Below are 15,176 nucleotides of genomic sequence, written 5' to 3' on the forward strand. Positions count from 1 at the left end.
GGGACACAAGGACACAAGGACACGGGGACACAGGGACAGGAGTACACAAGGACACGGGGACACAAGGACACGGGGACACAGGGACACGAGTACACAAGGACACGGGGACACAAGTACACGGGGACACAGGGACACGAGTACACAAGGACACAGGGACACAAGTACACAAGGACACGGGGACACAGGGACACGAGTACACAAGGACACAGGGACACGAGTACACAAGGACACAAGGACACGAGTACACAAGGACACGAGGACACAAGGACACGAGGACACGGGGACACAAGTACACGAGGACACAGGGACACAAGGACAGAAGTACACAAGGACACGAGTACACAAGTACATGGGGACACGAGGACACAAGTACACGGGGACACGAGTACACAAGGCCACAAGGACACGGACAGGACACAGGGGACACAAGGACACGGGGACACAAGTACACAGGGACACAGGGACACGAGTACACAAGGACACGGGGACACAAGTACACAAGGACACGGGGACACAGGGACACGAGGGACACAGACAGGACACAGGACACGAGTACACAGGACACGGGACACAGGACACAAGGACAAGGACACGAGGACACACAGGGACACGAGTACACAGGGACACAAGGACACGGGGACACGAGTACACAAGGACACAAGGACACGAGTACACAGGGACACGAGGACACAAGGACACAGGGACACGGGGACACGAGTACACAGGGACACGAGGACACAGGACACAAGGACACGGGTACACAGGGACACGAGTACACAGGGACATGAGGACACAATGACACGGGTACACAGGGACACGAGTACACAAGGACACAAGGACACAAGTACACAGACTCCACCTAGGACACAAGTACACAGACACGAGGACACGAGTACACAAGGACACGAGTACACAAGGACACGGGGACACGAGTACACAAGGACACGGGGACACAAGTACACAAGGACACGGGGACACAAGTACACAGGGACACAGGGACACGAGTACACAAGGACACGGGGACACAAGTACACAAGGGACACGAGTACACAAGGACACAAGTACACAAGGACACAGGGACACAGTACACGGACACAAGGGACACGAGGACACAGGGACACGAGTACACAAGGACACAGGGACACAAGGACCAGAGGACACAAGGACACGAGGACACAGGACACGGACACAGACACAGGACACAGGACACGAGACACGAGGACACAAGTACACAGGACACAGGACAGGACACAGGACACAAGTACACAAGGACACAGGGACACGAGGACACAGGACACAGACACGGGACACAAGTACACGAGTACACAGGGACACGAGGACACAGGGACACAAGGACATGGGGACACGAGTACACAAGGACACAAGTTCACGAGGACACGAGTACACGAGGACACAGGGACACGGGACACAGGACACAGGACAAGGGACACGAGTACAGGACACAAGGACACAAGGACACAGGACACAGGGACACAGGACACAAGGACACGAGGACACAAGGACACAAGGACACGAGTACACAGGGACACAAGGACACAAGGACACGGACACAGGACACGGACACAAGGACATGGGGACACGAGGACACAAGGACAGGGACACAGGACAAGGACACGAGACACAGGACACAGGACACGAGTACACGGGACACAAGGACACGGGGACACAGGGACACAGGGACACAAGGACACAAGGACACGAGTACACAGGGACACGAGTACACAAGGACACAAGGACACGAGTACACAGGACACAGGGACACGAGGACACAGGACATAGAACACGAGGACATGAGGACACAGGACACGAGGACACAGAACACGAGGACATAGGACACAGGGACACGAGTACAGTACACAAGGACACAGGGACACGAGTACACAGGACAGGGACACAGGGACACGAGGACACAGGGACAGGGACACAAGGACACAGACACAGGACACGAGGACACAGGACACAGGACACAGGACACGAGTACACAAGACAGGACACGTACAGGACACGAGGACACAGGGACATAGGACACAAGGACATAGGACACGAGGACACAGGGACATAGGACACAAGGACACGGGACAAGGACACAGGACACGAGGACACAGGACACGAGTACACAGGGACACGAGACAAGGACAGGACACAGGGACACAGGGACACAAGGACACGAGGACACAGGACACAGGGACACGAGTACACAGGACACAGGACACAGGACACAAGGACACAAGGACACAGACAGGGACACAAGGGACACACAGGACACGAGGACACAGACACAGACAGGGACACGAGTACACAGGACACAAGGACACGGACACAGGACACGAGGACACAAGGACACAGGACACAGACAGGACACAGGACACAGGGACACAAGTTCAAGGACACAGGGACACAGTACACAGGACACGAGGACACAAGGACACGGGACACGAGGACACAGGACACAGGACACAAGGACACGAGTACACAGGGACACGAGGACACAGGGACACGAGGACACAGGGACACGAGTACACAAGGACACAAGTTCACGAGTACACAGGGACACAAGGACACAAGGACACGAGTACACAGGGACATGAGGACACAGGGACACGAGGACACAGGGACACGAGTACACAGGACACAGACAAGGACACAGGACACGAGTACACAGGGACACAGGGACACAGGACACGGTACACAAGGACACAAGAGTACACGGACACACGAGGACACAAGGACACGAGTACACGAGGACACGGGGACACGAGTACACAAGGACACAAGGACACGAGTACACGAGGACACAGGGACACGAGTACACAGGGACACGAGTACACAAGGACACGAGTACACAGGGACACGGGACACGAGGACACAGGACACGAGGACACAGGACACAGGACACAGGACACGGGGACACAAGGACACGAGTACACAGGGACACGAGGACACAAGGACATGAGTACACAAGGACACAGGGACACGAGTACACAAGGACACAAGGACACAAGGACACAGGACACGAGGGACACAGGGACACGAGTACACAGACACAGGACACGAGTACACAGGGACACAGGACACGAAGGTACACAAGTACATGGGGACACGAGGACACAGGACACAAGGACACAGGACAGACACAGGACACAGGACAGAGACACAAGGGACACAAGGACACAGGGACAGACACAGGGACACGAGTACACAGGGACACAAGGACACGTTCACAGTACACAGGACACAAGGACACAGGACAGGGACACAGGGACACACAGTACGAGTACACAGGACACGGACACAAGGACACAGTACACAGGACACAGGGACACGAGGACACAGTACACAAGGACACGAGTACACAAGTACACGGACAAGTACTTACACGAGTACACAAGGACACGAGTACACAAGGACACAAGTTCACGAGTACACAGGGACACAGGGACACAAGGACACAAGGACACGAGTACACGAGGACACGGGGACACGAGTACACAAGGACACAAGGACACGAGTACACGAGGACACAGGGACACGAGTACACAGGGACACGAGTACACAAGGACACAAGTTCACGAGTACACAGGGACACGAGGACACAAGTACACAAGGACACGGGGACACAGGGACACGAGTACACGAGGACACAGGGACACGAGTACACAAGGACACAAGGACACGAGTACACAAGTACACAGGGACATGAGGACAGGACGAGGACAGGACACAGGGACACGAGGACACAAGGACACGAGTACACACAGGGACACGGACACAAGGACACGGGACACGGGACACAAGGACACGACACAGGGACACAGGACAGGACACAAGGACACACGAGGACACAGGACACAGGGACACAGGGACACAGGACACAGGACACGAGGACAGGACACAGACACGAGTACACAGGACACAGTACACAGGACACGAGACACAGGACACAAGGACACGAGTACACAGGGACACGAGGACACAAGGACACAAGGACACGAGGACACAGGACACAGGACACAGGGACACAGGACACAGGACACAGGGACACGAGGACACAGGACACACAGGGACACGAGGACACAAGGACACAGACACAGGACACGGGACACGAGGACACAAGGACACAGGGACACGAGGACAGTACACAAGGAGGACACAGGGACACAGAGACACGAGTACACAAGGACACAAGGACACGAGTACACAGGGACACGAGGACACAGGGACACAAGGACACGGGGACACGAGGACACAGGGACACGAGTACACAGGGACACGAGGACACAGGACACGAGTACACAGGGACACGAGGACACGAGTACACAGGACACGGACACGAGTACACAGGACACGAGGACACAAGGACACAAGGACACAGACACAGTACACAGGACACGAGGACACAGGACACAAGTACACAAGGACACGGGGACACAGGGACACGAGGACACAAGGACACGAGTACACAGGGACACGAGGACACAAGGACACAAGGACACGAGTACACAGGACACAGACACAGGTACACAGGACACGAGACACAAGGACACAGGGACACGAGACACAGGGACACGGACAAGTACACAGGACACAGGGACACGACAAGGACACGAGGACACAAGGACACAAGGACACGAGGACACAGGGACACGAGGACACAAGGACACAGGGACACGAGTACACAAGGACACGGGGACACGAGTACACAGGGACACGAGTACACAAGGACACAGGGACACGAGTACACAGGGACACGAGGACACAAGGACACGAGTACACAAGGACACAAGGACACAAGTACACGAGTACACAGGGACACGAGGACACAGGGACACGAGTACACAAGGACACGGGGACACAAGTACACAAGGACACGGGGACACAGGGACACGAGTACACAAGGACACGGGGACACAAGGACACGAGTACACAAGGACACGAGGACACAAGGACACGAGTACACAGGGACACGAGTACACAAGGACACAAGTTCACGAGTACACGGGGACACGAGGACACAAGTACACAAGGACACGGGGACACAGGGACACGAGTACACAAGGACACAGGGACACGAGTACACAAGGACACAAGGACACGAGTACACGAGGACACAGGGACACGAGTACACAGGGACACGAGTACACAAGGACACAAGTACACGAGTACACAAGGACACGAGGACACAGGGACATGAGTACACAAGGACACAAGTACATGAGGACACAAGGACACGAGTACACAGGGACACGAGGACACAAGGACACGAGGACACAAGGACACAGGGACACAGGGACACGAGGACACGAGTACACAAGGACACAAGGACACAAGGACACGAGTACACAAGGACACGAGTACAGACACAAGGACAAGTACACAAGGACACAAGACATGAGTACACAGGACACAAGGACACGAGGACACAGGGACACGGGGACAGGACACGAGGACACAGGGACACAGTACAAGGGACACAAGGACACAGGACACGAGGACACAAGGACAGTACACAGGACACAGTACAGGGACACGAGGACACGAGGACACAAGTACACGAGTACACAGGGACACGAGGACAAGGACACAAGGACACGAGTACACAAGGACACGAGGACACAAGGACACGAGGACACAAGGACACGAGTACACAGGGACACGAGGACACAAGGACACGAGGACACAGGGACACGAGTACACAAGGACACGAGGACACAGGGACACGAGTACACAAGGACACAAGTACACGAGTACACAAGGACACGAGTACACGAGGACACAAGGACACGAGTACACAAGGACACGAGGACACAAGGACACGAGGACACGAGGACACAAGGAAAGCTGGACACGGGGTACACAGGACACGGTACACAGGACACGAACACAAGGACATAAAAGACACCTGACACAAGTACACCAGACACCTGAGGACACAAGTATTTTATTACACAGGGACACGAGGACACGAGTACAGAGGACATAGGACACAGACTATATTCTGTACACAAGGACACGAGGTGTTGGGTAGGTGTTTATGTCATAAATATGAAACACAGTCCAAAATAAACCGGTGATTAAAGACAATGAAAGTTTTCTGGTGTCTGGAGAAGTTAGAGAAGATGTTTAAATGCGTCAACAAAACTAAAAAAACTTGTTATCAACAACTTTATTTATATTACCTTTAAAAATAGACGGATTAAGCAGAAGAAGTGAAGCAATGAAACCAACAGACACGAGAGAAGAAAGAAAAAACACAAATAAAAACAATCTTTGTCAAAAAAAATTATGATAAAAAAAGCAGTAGAGCAGCGACGTCACGCGAGTCTGATGAGCTCTCAAAGACGAGTCGAGAAAACACGACGTCACTTTAACACCAGCTAAGTATCCGTCGCGTACTTGTTGCTCGTACTAGTTCTAGTACTAGAACTAGAACTAGTTCTAGTACACAGTAAGTACGCGTGTGGTCGTGCTTACCGTCGGCTGGCGGCGCGTTGCTGCCGGAGGACTTGAGCTGCAGCTCCACGGGGTAGTGGTCGCTCACCTTCAGCGTCTGGAGAGGTCAGAGGAAAAGGCCACGCCCCTTCAGGAGGGCAGTGTGTAGAGCCCAGAGGGTTGTGTAGACGAGTCCAGAGGGTTGTGTAGATGAACCCAGAGGGTTGTGTAGACGAGCCCAGAGGGTTGTGTAGACGAGCCCAGAGGGTTGTGTAGACGAGCCCAGAGGGTTGTGTAGATGAACCCAGAGGGTTGTGTAGATGAACCCAGAGGGTTGTGTAGATGAACCCAAAGGGTTGTGTAGACGAGCCCAGAGGGTTGTGTAGACGAGCCCAGAGGGTTGTGTAGACGAACCCAGAGGGTTGTGTAGATGAACCCAGAGGGTTGTGTAGACGAGCCCAGAGGGTTGTGTAGACGAGCCCAGAGGGTTGTGTAGATGAACCCAGAGGGTTGTGTAGACGAGCCCAGAGGGTTGTGTAGATGAACCCAGAGGGTTGTGTAGATGAACCCAGAGGGTTGTGTAGACGAGCCCAGAGGGTTGTGTAGACGAGCCCAGAGGGTTGTGTAGATGAACCCAGAGGGTTGTGTAGATGAACCCAGAGGGTTGTGTAGACGAGCCCAGAGGGTTGTGTAGATGAACCCAGAGGGTTGTGTAGATGAGCTCAGAGGGTTGTGTAGATGAACCCAGAGGGTTGTGTAGATGAGCTCAGAGGGTTGTGTAGATGAACCCAGAGGGTTGTGTAGACTCACCTGCTCGTCGCTGAGGCCGTACGCCACCTGGAAGTTGAAGGATTTGGCCGAGTTCGGTACGACGGCCTGAAGCATGTCGTCTCCGTAGACCACGATCCTGCAGGTAACCGGGGGTTACGCTTAGGTTACACACTAGTTACACTTTATTTACATTTTAGTTACACACTAGTTACACACTAGATATACACTAAGGTTACACACTAGTTACACACTAGTTATACTTTAGTTACACTTTTCGTGTGTATATGTACCTGTTGTGTGTGTGTACCTGTCAGACCACAACCTCATGACTTTTGAATTTATACTACCGGAGTGTACTCCGTTAGTCAAAAGTTTCTACACTAGATGTCTAACTGATAGTGCTGTAGCTAAATTTAAAGAAGCGATTCCTTCTGTATTTGATTCGATACCACGTCTCAATATAACAGAGGACTCCTGGTCTAACTTTAGTCCGTCCCAGATTGATCATCTTGTTGACAGTGCCATAGGCTCTCTGAGAATGACACTGGACTCGATAGCCCCTCTGAAGAAGAAGACAGTGAGGAAGAGGAGGTTTGCTCCTGGTATAATCCTCAGACCCGCAAACTGAAGCAACGTCACGAAAGCTTGAACGCATATGGCGTTCAACTAATCTCAGAGAATCCCGCTTAGTTTGGCGAGATAGTCTTAAAACATATAAGAAGGCCCTCCGTAATGCCAGAGCAGCCTATTACTCATCAATAATAGAAAAAAATAAAAACAACCCCAGGTTTCTCTTCAGCACTGTAGCCAGGCTGACAGAGAGTCACAGCTCTGTGGAGCCGAGCATTCCTATAAACCTTAGTGGTAATGACTTTATGAACTTCTTTAATGAAAAGATTTTAACTATTAGGACAAGATTAATAATCTCTTGCCCATAACCAGTGCCAATCTGTCCTCAAGTGGAATGGCCTTGGAAACCGCTGTATGCCCTGGTGTATATTTGAGGATTTTCTCCTATCAACCGTGACCAATTATTTTCAACGGTTTCTACTTCGAACACGCCTACCTGTCTCTTGGACCCCATCCCGACGAGGCTGCTTAAAGACGTTTGCCTTTAATTGGCGGCTCTCTATTAGATATTATCAATGTGTCTCTGCTAACAGGCCACGTACCACACTCCTTCAAGGTGGCTGTTATTAAACCTCTCCTGAAGAAGCCCACTCTGGATCCAGAGGTGTTGGCTAACTACAGACCGATCTCTAACCTCCCCTTCCTCTCCAAGATCCTTGAGAAAGTGGTCGCAAATCAGTTGTGCGACTTTCTACATCATAATAGTTTATTTGAGAAATTTCAATCAGGATTTAGAAAACACCACAGCACCGAGACGGCACTGGTGAAAATTACAAATGACCTCTTAATGGCAGCAGATAAAGGACTCCTCTCTGTCCTGGTCTTGTTAGACCTTAGTGCTGCATTCAACACCATTGACCATGACATCCTGTTACAGAGACTGGAGCAGTCGATTGGCATTTCAGGCACGGCACTAATTTGGTTTAAATCCTATTTATCAGATCGATCTCAGTTTGTATTTGTAAACGATGACGCCTCGATAACCACCAACGTTAATCACGGAGTTCCACAAGGTTCTGTGCTTGGACCAATTTTATTTACCTTATACATGCTTCCTTTGGGCAACATTATCAGGAAACACTCCATAAACTTTCATTGTTATGCAGATGACACTCAACTATATTTATCGATAAAACCAGAGGAGAGCAACCAACTCTGTAAAATTCAAGCATGTCTTAAAGACATAAAAACATGGATGACCTGCAACTTCTTGATGTTAAACTCAGACAAAACCGAAGTAATTTTAATCGGCCCTGAGCACCTCAGAGATCAATTATCTGGTGATGTGGATTCTGTAGACGGCATTGCCCTAGCATCCAACACCAACAGCTGATTGTGGACTTTAGGAGGGTACAACAACAGAGGACGTACTCACCACTGGGGATTAACGGGACTACTGTGGAGAGGGTGAGCGGGTATAAATACCTGGGAGTCCACATCACCGAGGATCTGACATGGTCAACAAACACAGACACTCTGGTGAGAAAGGCAAGGCAGCGCCTCTACCACCTCAGGCAGCTGAGGAAATTTAAAGTTTCCCAGAGGATCCTTCAGTCCTCCTACTCTGAGCTGTAGAGAGCGTCCTGACAGGAAGCATCACAGCCTGGTTTGGCAACTGCTCCGCTCAGGACAGGAAGGCTCTGCAGAGAGTAGTGTCGGCTGAGCGCACTATTGAACTACACTCCCCACCCTGCAGGACTTGTACACCAGGAGGTGCAGAACCAGAGCCGCAGGATCATGAAGGATCCTCACCACCCAACAACAGACTGTTTCAGCTGCTGCGGTCAGGCAGGCGCCTTGCAAGTCACGCTGCAAGAACAGAGAGACTGAGACGGAGTTTCTTTCCTCAGGCCATCAGGATTGTGAACTCCGACCTCACCAGGACCCCCACATAGACCCACACAACTGCCCCTCTTAGGCACACACACACACACACACACACACACACACACACACACACACTTACTGTAAATATTGTGTTGTGTTTTATTTTGTAAATAGTGGTACTTGTTGCCCTGCACATTCCTGCTGAGCATTGCCACTTATTTCACTGCACACTGTGTTCACTGTACAAGACAAATAAAAACATCTTGAATCTCTTGAATCTTGAAGAATCTTGGCGTTATCTTTGATCGGGACTTGTCCTTTAACTCCCACGTAAAGCAAATCTCAAGGACTGCATTCTTTCATCTACGTAATATTTCAAAAATCAGGCACATCTTGTCTCAAAAAGATGCAGAAAAATTGGTGCACGCGTTCGTTACTTCGAGACTGGATTACTGCAACTCCTTATTAGCAGGCTGCTCTAATAAATCTCTTAGGTCCCTCCAGTTGATCCAGAATGCTGCAGCTCGTGTTCTCACTAAAACTAAGAAAAGAGATCACATCACTCCTGCACTAGCTGCTCTGCACTGGCTCCCAGTAAAATCAAGAATCACTTTTAAAATTCTTCTCTTAACCTACAAAGCCTTGATTGGTGATGCTCCATCATATCTTAAGGAGCTTGTCGCACCATATTGCCCCACTAGAGAGCTACGCTCACTAAATGCGGACTACTTGTAGTTCCTAGAGTCTTAAAAGTAGAATGGGAGCCAGAGCCTTTAGTTATCAAGCTCCTCTTTTATGGAACCAGCTTCCAATTTCAGTCCGGGAGGCAGACACAGTCAGCTCGCTTAAGAGTAGACTTAAGACCTTCCTCTTGACAGAGCTTATAGTTAGGGCTGAATCAGGTTTGCCCTGGTCCAGCCCCTTGATATGCTGCTATAGGCTTATAGCTGCCGGGGACGTTTAGGATGCACTGAGTACCTATCTCCTCTTTTTCTCTCCTTAAGGATGAATTTTCATCTCTCAATCACACGTTACTAACTCTGCTTTCTCCCGAAGTCCTTTTTGACTTTACGCCTCATGGGGTCATCGGACCCTATGAGACGGCATAGATCCTATCTGCCTGATGGATCGTCTGGGTCGTGGAATTCCTGCTCATGACTACGCCACTGTCCTGTTGAGACTCCGCACTCCTCCTCCCCACCGCCATCTGCCTGATGGATCGTGGAGGTCTCCATCGTGGAATATGCCTACTATGAACTATTCATACACTCTGTCATATTCATTGAATGTATTTTAACTCTAAATCTGTCCTTCTGTACACATGACATCTATTGTTCTGTCCATCCTGGAGAGGATCCTCCTCTGTTGCTCTCCTCCAGGTTTCTTCCTTTTTTCCCCTGAAGGGTTATTTGGGAGTTTTTCCTGGTCCGATGTGAGGTTTTGGGGCAGGGATGTCTATGTGTACAGATTGTAAAGCACTCCGAGACAAATTTGTAATTTGTGAAATTGGGCTATACAAATAAACTGAATTGAATTGAATAGGTGTGTGTGTACCTGTCGCGCGTGTGTGTGTACCTGTCGTAGGTGTGTGTACCGTCGAGTGTGTGTGTGTACCTGTCGAGGTGTGTGTGTACCCGTGTGTGTGTGTGTGTGTGTACCTGTCGAGGTGTGTGTGTGTGTACCTGTCGTGTGTGTGTGTGTACCCGTCGAGGTGTGTGTGTACCTGTCGTGTGTGTGTGTACCTGTCGCGTGTGTGTGTGTGTGTACCTGTCATAGGTGTGTGTGTACCTGACGCGCGTGTGTGTGTACCTGTCGTAGGTGTGTGTGTACCTGTTGTGTGTGTGTACCTGTGTGTGTGTGTGTGTGTACCTGTCGTAGGTGTGTGTACCCGTCGAGGTGTGTGTACCTGTCGCGTGTGTGTGTGTGTGTGTACCTGTCGTAGGTGTGTGTGTACCTGTCGTGTGTGTGTACCTGTCGTGTGTGTGTGTACCTGTCGCGTGTGTGTGTACCTGTCGTAGGTGTGTGTGTGTGTGTGTACCTGTCGAGGTGTGTGTGTGTGTACCTGTCGAGGTGTGTGTGTACCTCGAGGTGTGTGTGTGTACCTGTCGTAGGTGTGTGTGTGTACCTGTCGAGGTGTGTGTGTGTACCTGTCGAGGTGTGTGTGTGTGTGTACCTGTACCCGTCGAGTGTCGAGGTGTGTGTGTACCTGTCGAGGTGTGTGTGTGTACCTGTCGAGGTGTGTGTGTGTGTACCTGTCGAGGTGTGTGTGTGTGTGTGTAGGTGTGTGTACCTGTCGAGGTGTGTGTGTGTACCCGTCGAGGTGTGTGTGTACCCGTCGCGTGTGTGTGTGTGTACCTGTCGGAGGTGTCTGTGTGTGTACCCGTCGAGGTGTGTGTGTGTGTACCTGTCGAGGTGTGTGTGTGCACCTATTGTCGGTGTGTGTGTGTGTACCTGTCGTAGGTGTGTGTGTACCTGTCGCGTGTGTGTGTGTGTGTACCTGTCATAGGTGTGTGTGTGTGTGTACCTGTCGTAGGTGTGTGTGTGTGTACCCGTCGAGGTGTGTGTGTGTACATGTCGTAGGTGTGTGTGTGTGTGTACCTGTTGTAGGTGTGTGTGTGTGTACCTGTCGTAGGTGTGTGTGTGTGTACCTGTCGTAGGTGTGTGTGTACCTGTCGCGCGTGTGTGTGTACCTGTCGTAGGTGTGTGTGTGTGTACCTGTCGTAGGTGTGTGTGTGTACCTGTCGTAGGTGTGTGTGTACCTGTCGTAGGTGTGTGTACCTGTCGCGCGGGTGTGTGTACCTGTCGTAGGTGTGTGTGTACCTGTCGTGTGTGTGTACCTGTCGAGGTGTGTGTGTGTGTACCTGTCGAGGTGTGTGTGTGTGTACCGTCGAGGTGTGTGTACCGTGTACCAGGTGTGTGTGTACCTGTCGTGTGTGTGTGTGTACCTGTCGTAGGTGTGTGTGTACCTGTCGTGTGTGTGTACCTGTCGTGTGTGTGTGTGTACCGTCGAGGTGTGTGTGTACCTGTCGTAGGTGTGTGTGTGTACCTGTCGCAGGTGTGTGTGTACCTGTCGTAGGTGTGTGTGTGTGTACCTATCGTGTGTGTGTGTGTGTACCTGTCGCGTGTGTGTGTGTGTGTACCTGTCGCGTGTGTGTGTGTGTGTGTGTGTACCTGTCGTAGGTGTGTGTGTGTACCTGTCGTAGGTGTGTGTGTGTGTACCTGTCGTAGGTGTGTGTGTGTGTGTACCTGTCGCAGGTGTGTGTGTACCTGTCGTAGGTGTGTGTGTGTACCTGTCGTAGGTGTGTGTGTGTGTGTACCTGTCGTAGGTGTGTGTGTGTGTACCTGTCGTAGGTGTGTGTGTGTGTACCTGTCGTAGGTGTGTGTGTGTGTACCTGTCGTAGGTGTGTGTGTGTGTACCTGTCGTAGGTGTGTGTGTGTACCTGTCGTAGGTGTGTGTGTGTGTGTGTGTGTACCTGTCGCAGGTGTGTGTGTACCTGTCGTAGGTGTGTGTGTGTGTACCTGTCGTAGGTGTGTGTGTGTGTGTGTGTACCTGTCGTAGGTGTGTGTGTGTGTACCTGTCGTAGGTGTGTGTGTGTGTACCTGTCGCAGGTGTGTGTGTACCTGTCGTAGGTGTGTGTGTGTGTGTGTACCTGTCGTAGGTGTGTGTGTGTACCTGTCGTAGGTGTGTGTGTACCGTCGAGTGTGTGTGTGTACCGTGTAGGTGTGTGTGTGTACCTGTCGCAGGTGTGTGTGTACCTGTCGGTGTGTGTGTACCTGTGTGTGTGTGTGTGTACCTGTCTGTGTGTGTGTGTACCTGTCGTAGGTGTGTGTGTGTACCTGTCGCAGGTGTGTGTGTACCTGTCGTAGGTGTGTGTGTGTACCTGTCGTAGGTGTGTGTGTGTACCTGTCGTAGGTGTGTGTGTGTGTACCTGTCGTAGGTGTGTGTGTACCTGTCGTAGGTGTGTGTGTGTGTACCTGTCGTGTGTGTGTGTACCTGTCGCGTGTGTGTGTACCTGTCGCGCGGGTGTGTGTACCTGTCGTAGGTGTGTGTGTGTGTACCTGAGGTGTGTGTGTGTCACCTGTCGTGTGTGTGTATACTGTTTATATGTGTACCTGATTTAGGTGTGTGTGTACCTGTCAGTGTGTGTGTGTACCTGTGTGTGTGTATGTGTATGTGTGTACCTGTCGTGTGTGTACTGTTGTGTGTGTGTACCTGTCGTAGGTGTGTGTGTGTACCTGTCGTGTGTGTGTACCTGTGTATGTGTGTGTTCGTGTGTGTACCATTGTAATGCGGTATGTGTGTGTGTACCTGTTGTATGTGTGTGTACCTGTTGTATGTGTGTGTACCTGTTGTGTGTGTGTGTACCTGTTGTATGTGTGTGTGTGTTCCTGTTGTATGTGTGTGTGTGTACCTGTTGTATGTGTGTACCTGTTGTATGTGTGTAATGTATGTGTGTGTGTGTGTGTATGTGTGTGTGTGTGTGTGTACCTGTGTATGTGTGTGTACCCTATTGTATATGTGTGTACCTATTGTATGTGTGTGTGCGTGTGCGTATTACCTGTTGTATGTGTGTGTGTACTGTTGTGTGTGTGTGTGTGTACCTATTAGCTGTGTGTGTACCTGTTGTATGTGTGTGTGTTCCTAGGTATGTGTGTACTATGTGTGTGTATGTGTGTTGTGTGTGTGTATTGTTGTATGTGTGTGTTGTGTGTACCTGTTGTATGTGTGTTCCTGTGTGTGTACCGTTGTATGTGTGTACCTAGTATGTGTGTGTGTATGTGTGTGTGTGTACTGTTGTGTGTGTACCTGTTGTATGTGTGTGTGTTCCTATGTGTGTACCATGTGTGTGTGTGTCCTGTTGAATGTGTGTGTACCTGTGCGTATGCGTGTGTGTATGTGTGTGTACCTGTTATGTGTGTGTTCCTGTTGTGTGTGTGTATGTGTGTGTGTATGTGTGTGTGTTGCATGTGTGTGTGTGTGTTCCTGTTGTATGTGTGTGTGTGTACCTGTTGTATGTGTGTGTGTGTACCTGTTGTATGTGTGTGTGTACCTGTTGTATGTGTGTGTGTTCCTGTTGTATGTGTGTGTACCTGTTGTATGTGTGTGTGTTCCTGTTGTATGTGTGTGTACCTGTTGTATGTGTGTGTACCTATCGTGTGTCTATGTGGAGAACATCTAAATAAATATATACACTATATATTATATTATATATATATTGTCTTATACGTGAACCTCCAGCTCAGTTTCAGAAGCTGAAGACTTGAACTCGAGTCTCGTGGTGAATCCCTGATTCGGGTGAATTGAAGTGATTAAATCTCACGTCCGTCCTCCACCTGCGCTTCACGGCCAGGAACACGTCGTACAGCTCGTCCAGCTCGCGCTCAGAGTCCTGCGGCTTGGTGTGGACCGGGATCAGCACCAGGTCCTTCAGCACTGGGACGCACAGCGCCTTGTGGTTATTGTTGTTGTTGTTGTTGTTTGTGTATTCAGACCCCTT

General features: G+C 50.7%; 1 protein-coding gene across 1 annotated transcript in view; it reads right to left on the reverse strand.

The window, feature by feature from the left end:
• Positions 1-15,176, reverse strand: part of LOC130207842 (deoxyribonuclease gamma-like) — a 29,186-nt gene that overhangs the window by 5,523 nt on the left and 8,487 nt on the right. The window contains exons 6-9 of the mRNA XM_056436564.1: positions 15,000-15,112; positions 7,512-7,528; positions 7,261-7,357; positions 6,493-6,568 (exon numbers count right to left, since the gene is read on the reverse strand). Coding sequence (XP_056292539.1) covers positions 6,493-6,568; positions 7,261-7,357; positions 7,512-7,528; positions 15,000-15,112 — 303 coding nt within the window. The remainder of the gene's footprint in view (positions 1-6,492; positions 6,569-7,260; positions 7,358-7,511; positions 7,529-14,999; positions 15,113-15,176) is intronic.

This window comes from Pseudoliparis swirei, chromosome 18 (genome assembly GCF_029220125.1).
Source record: "Pseudoliparis swirei isolate HS2019 ecotype Mariana Trench chromosome 18, NWPU_hadal_v1, whole genome shotgun sequence".
In the NCBI taxonomy this organism is placed as follows: Eukaryota; Metazoa; Chordata; class Actinopteri; order Perciformes; family Liparidae; genus Pseudoliparis; species Pseudoliparis swirei.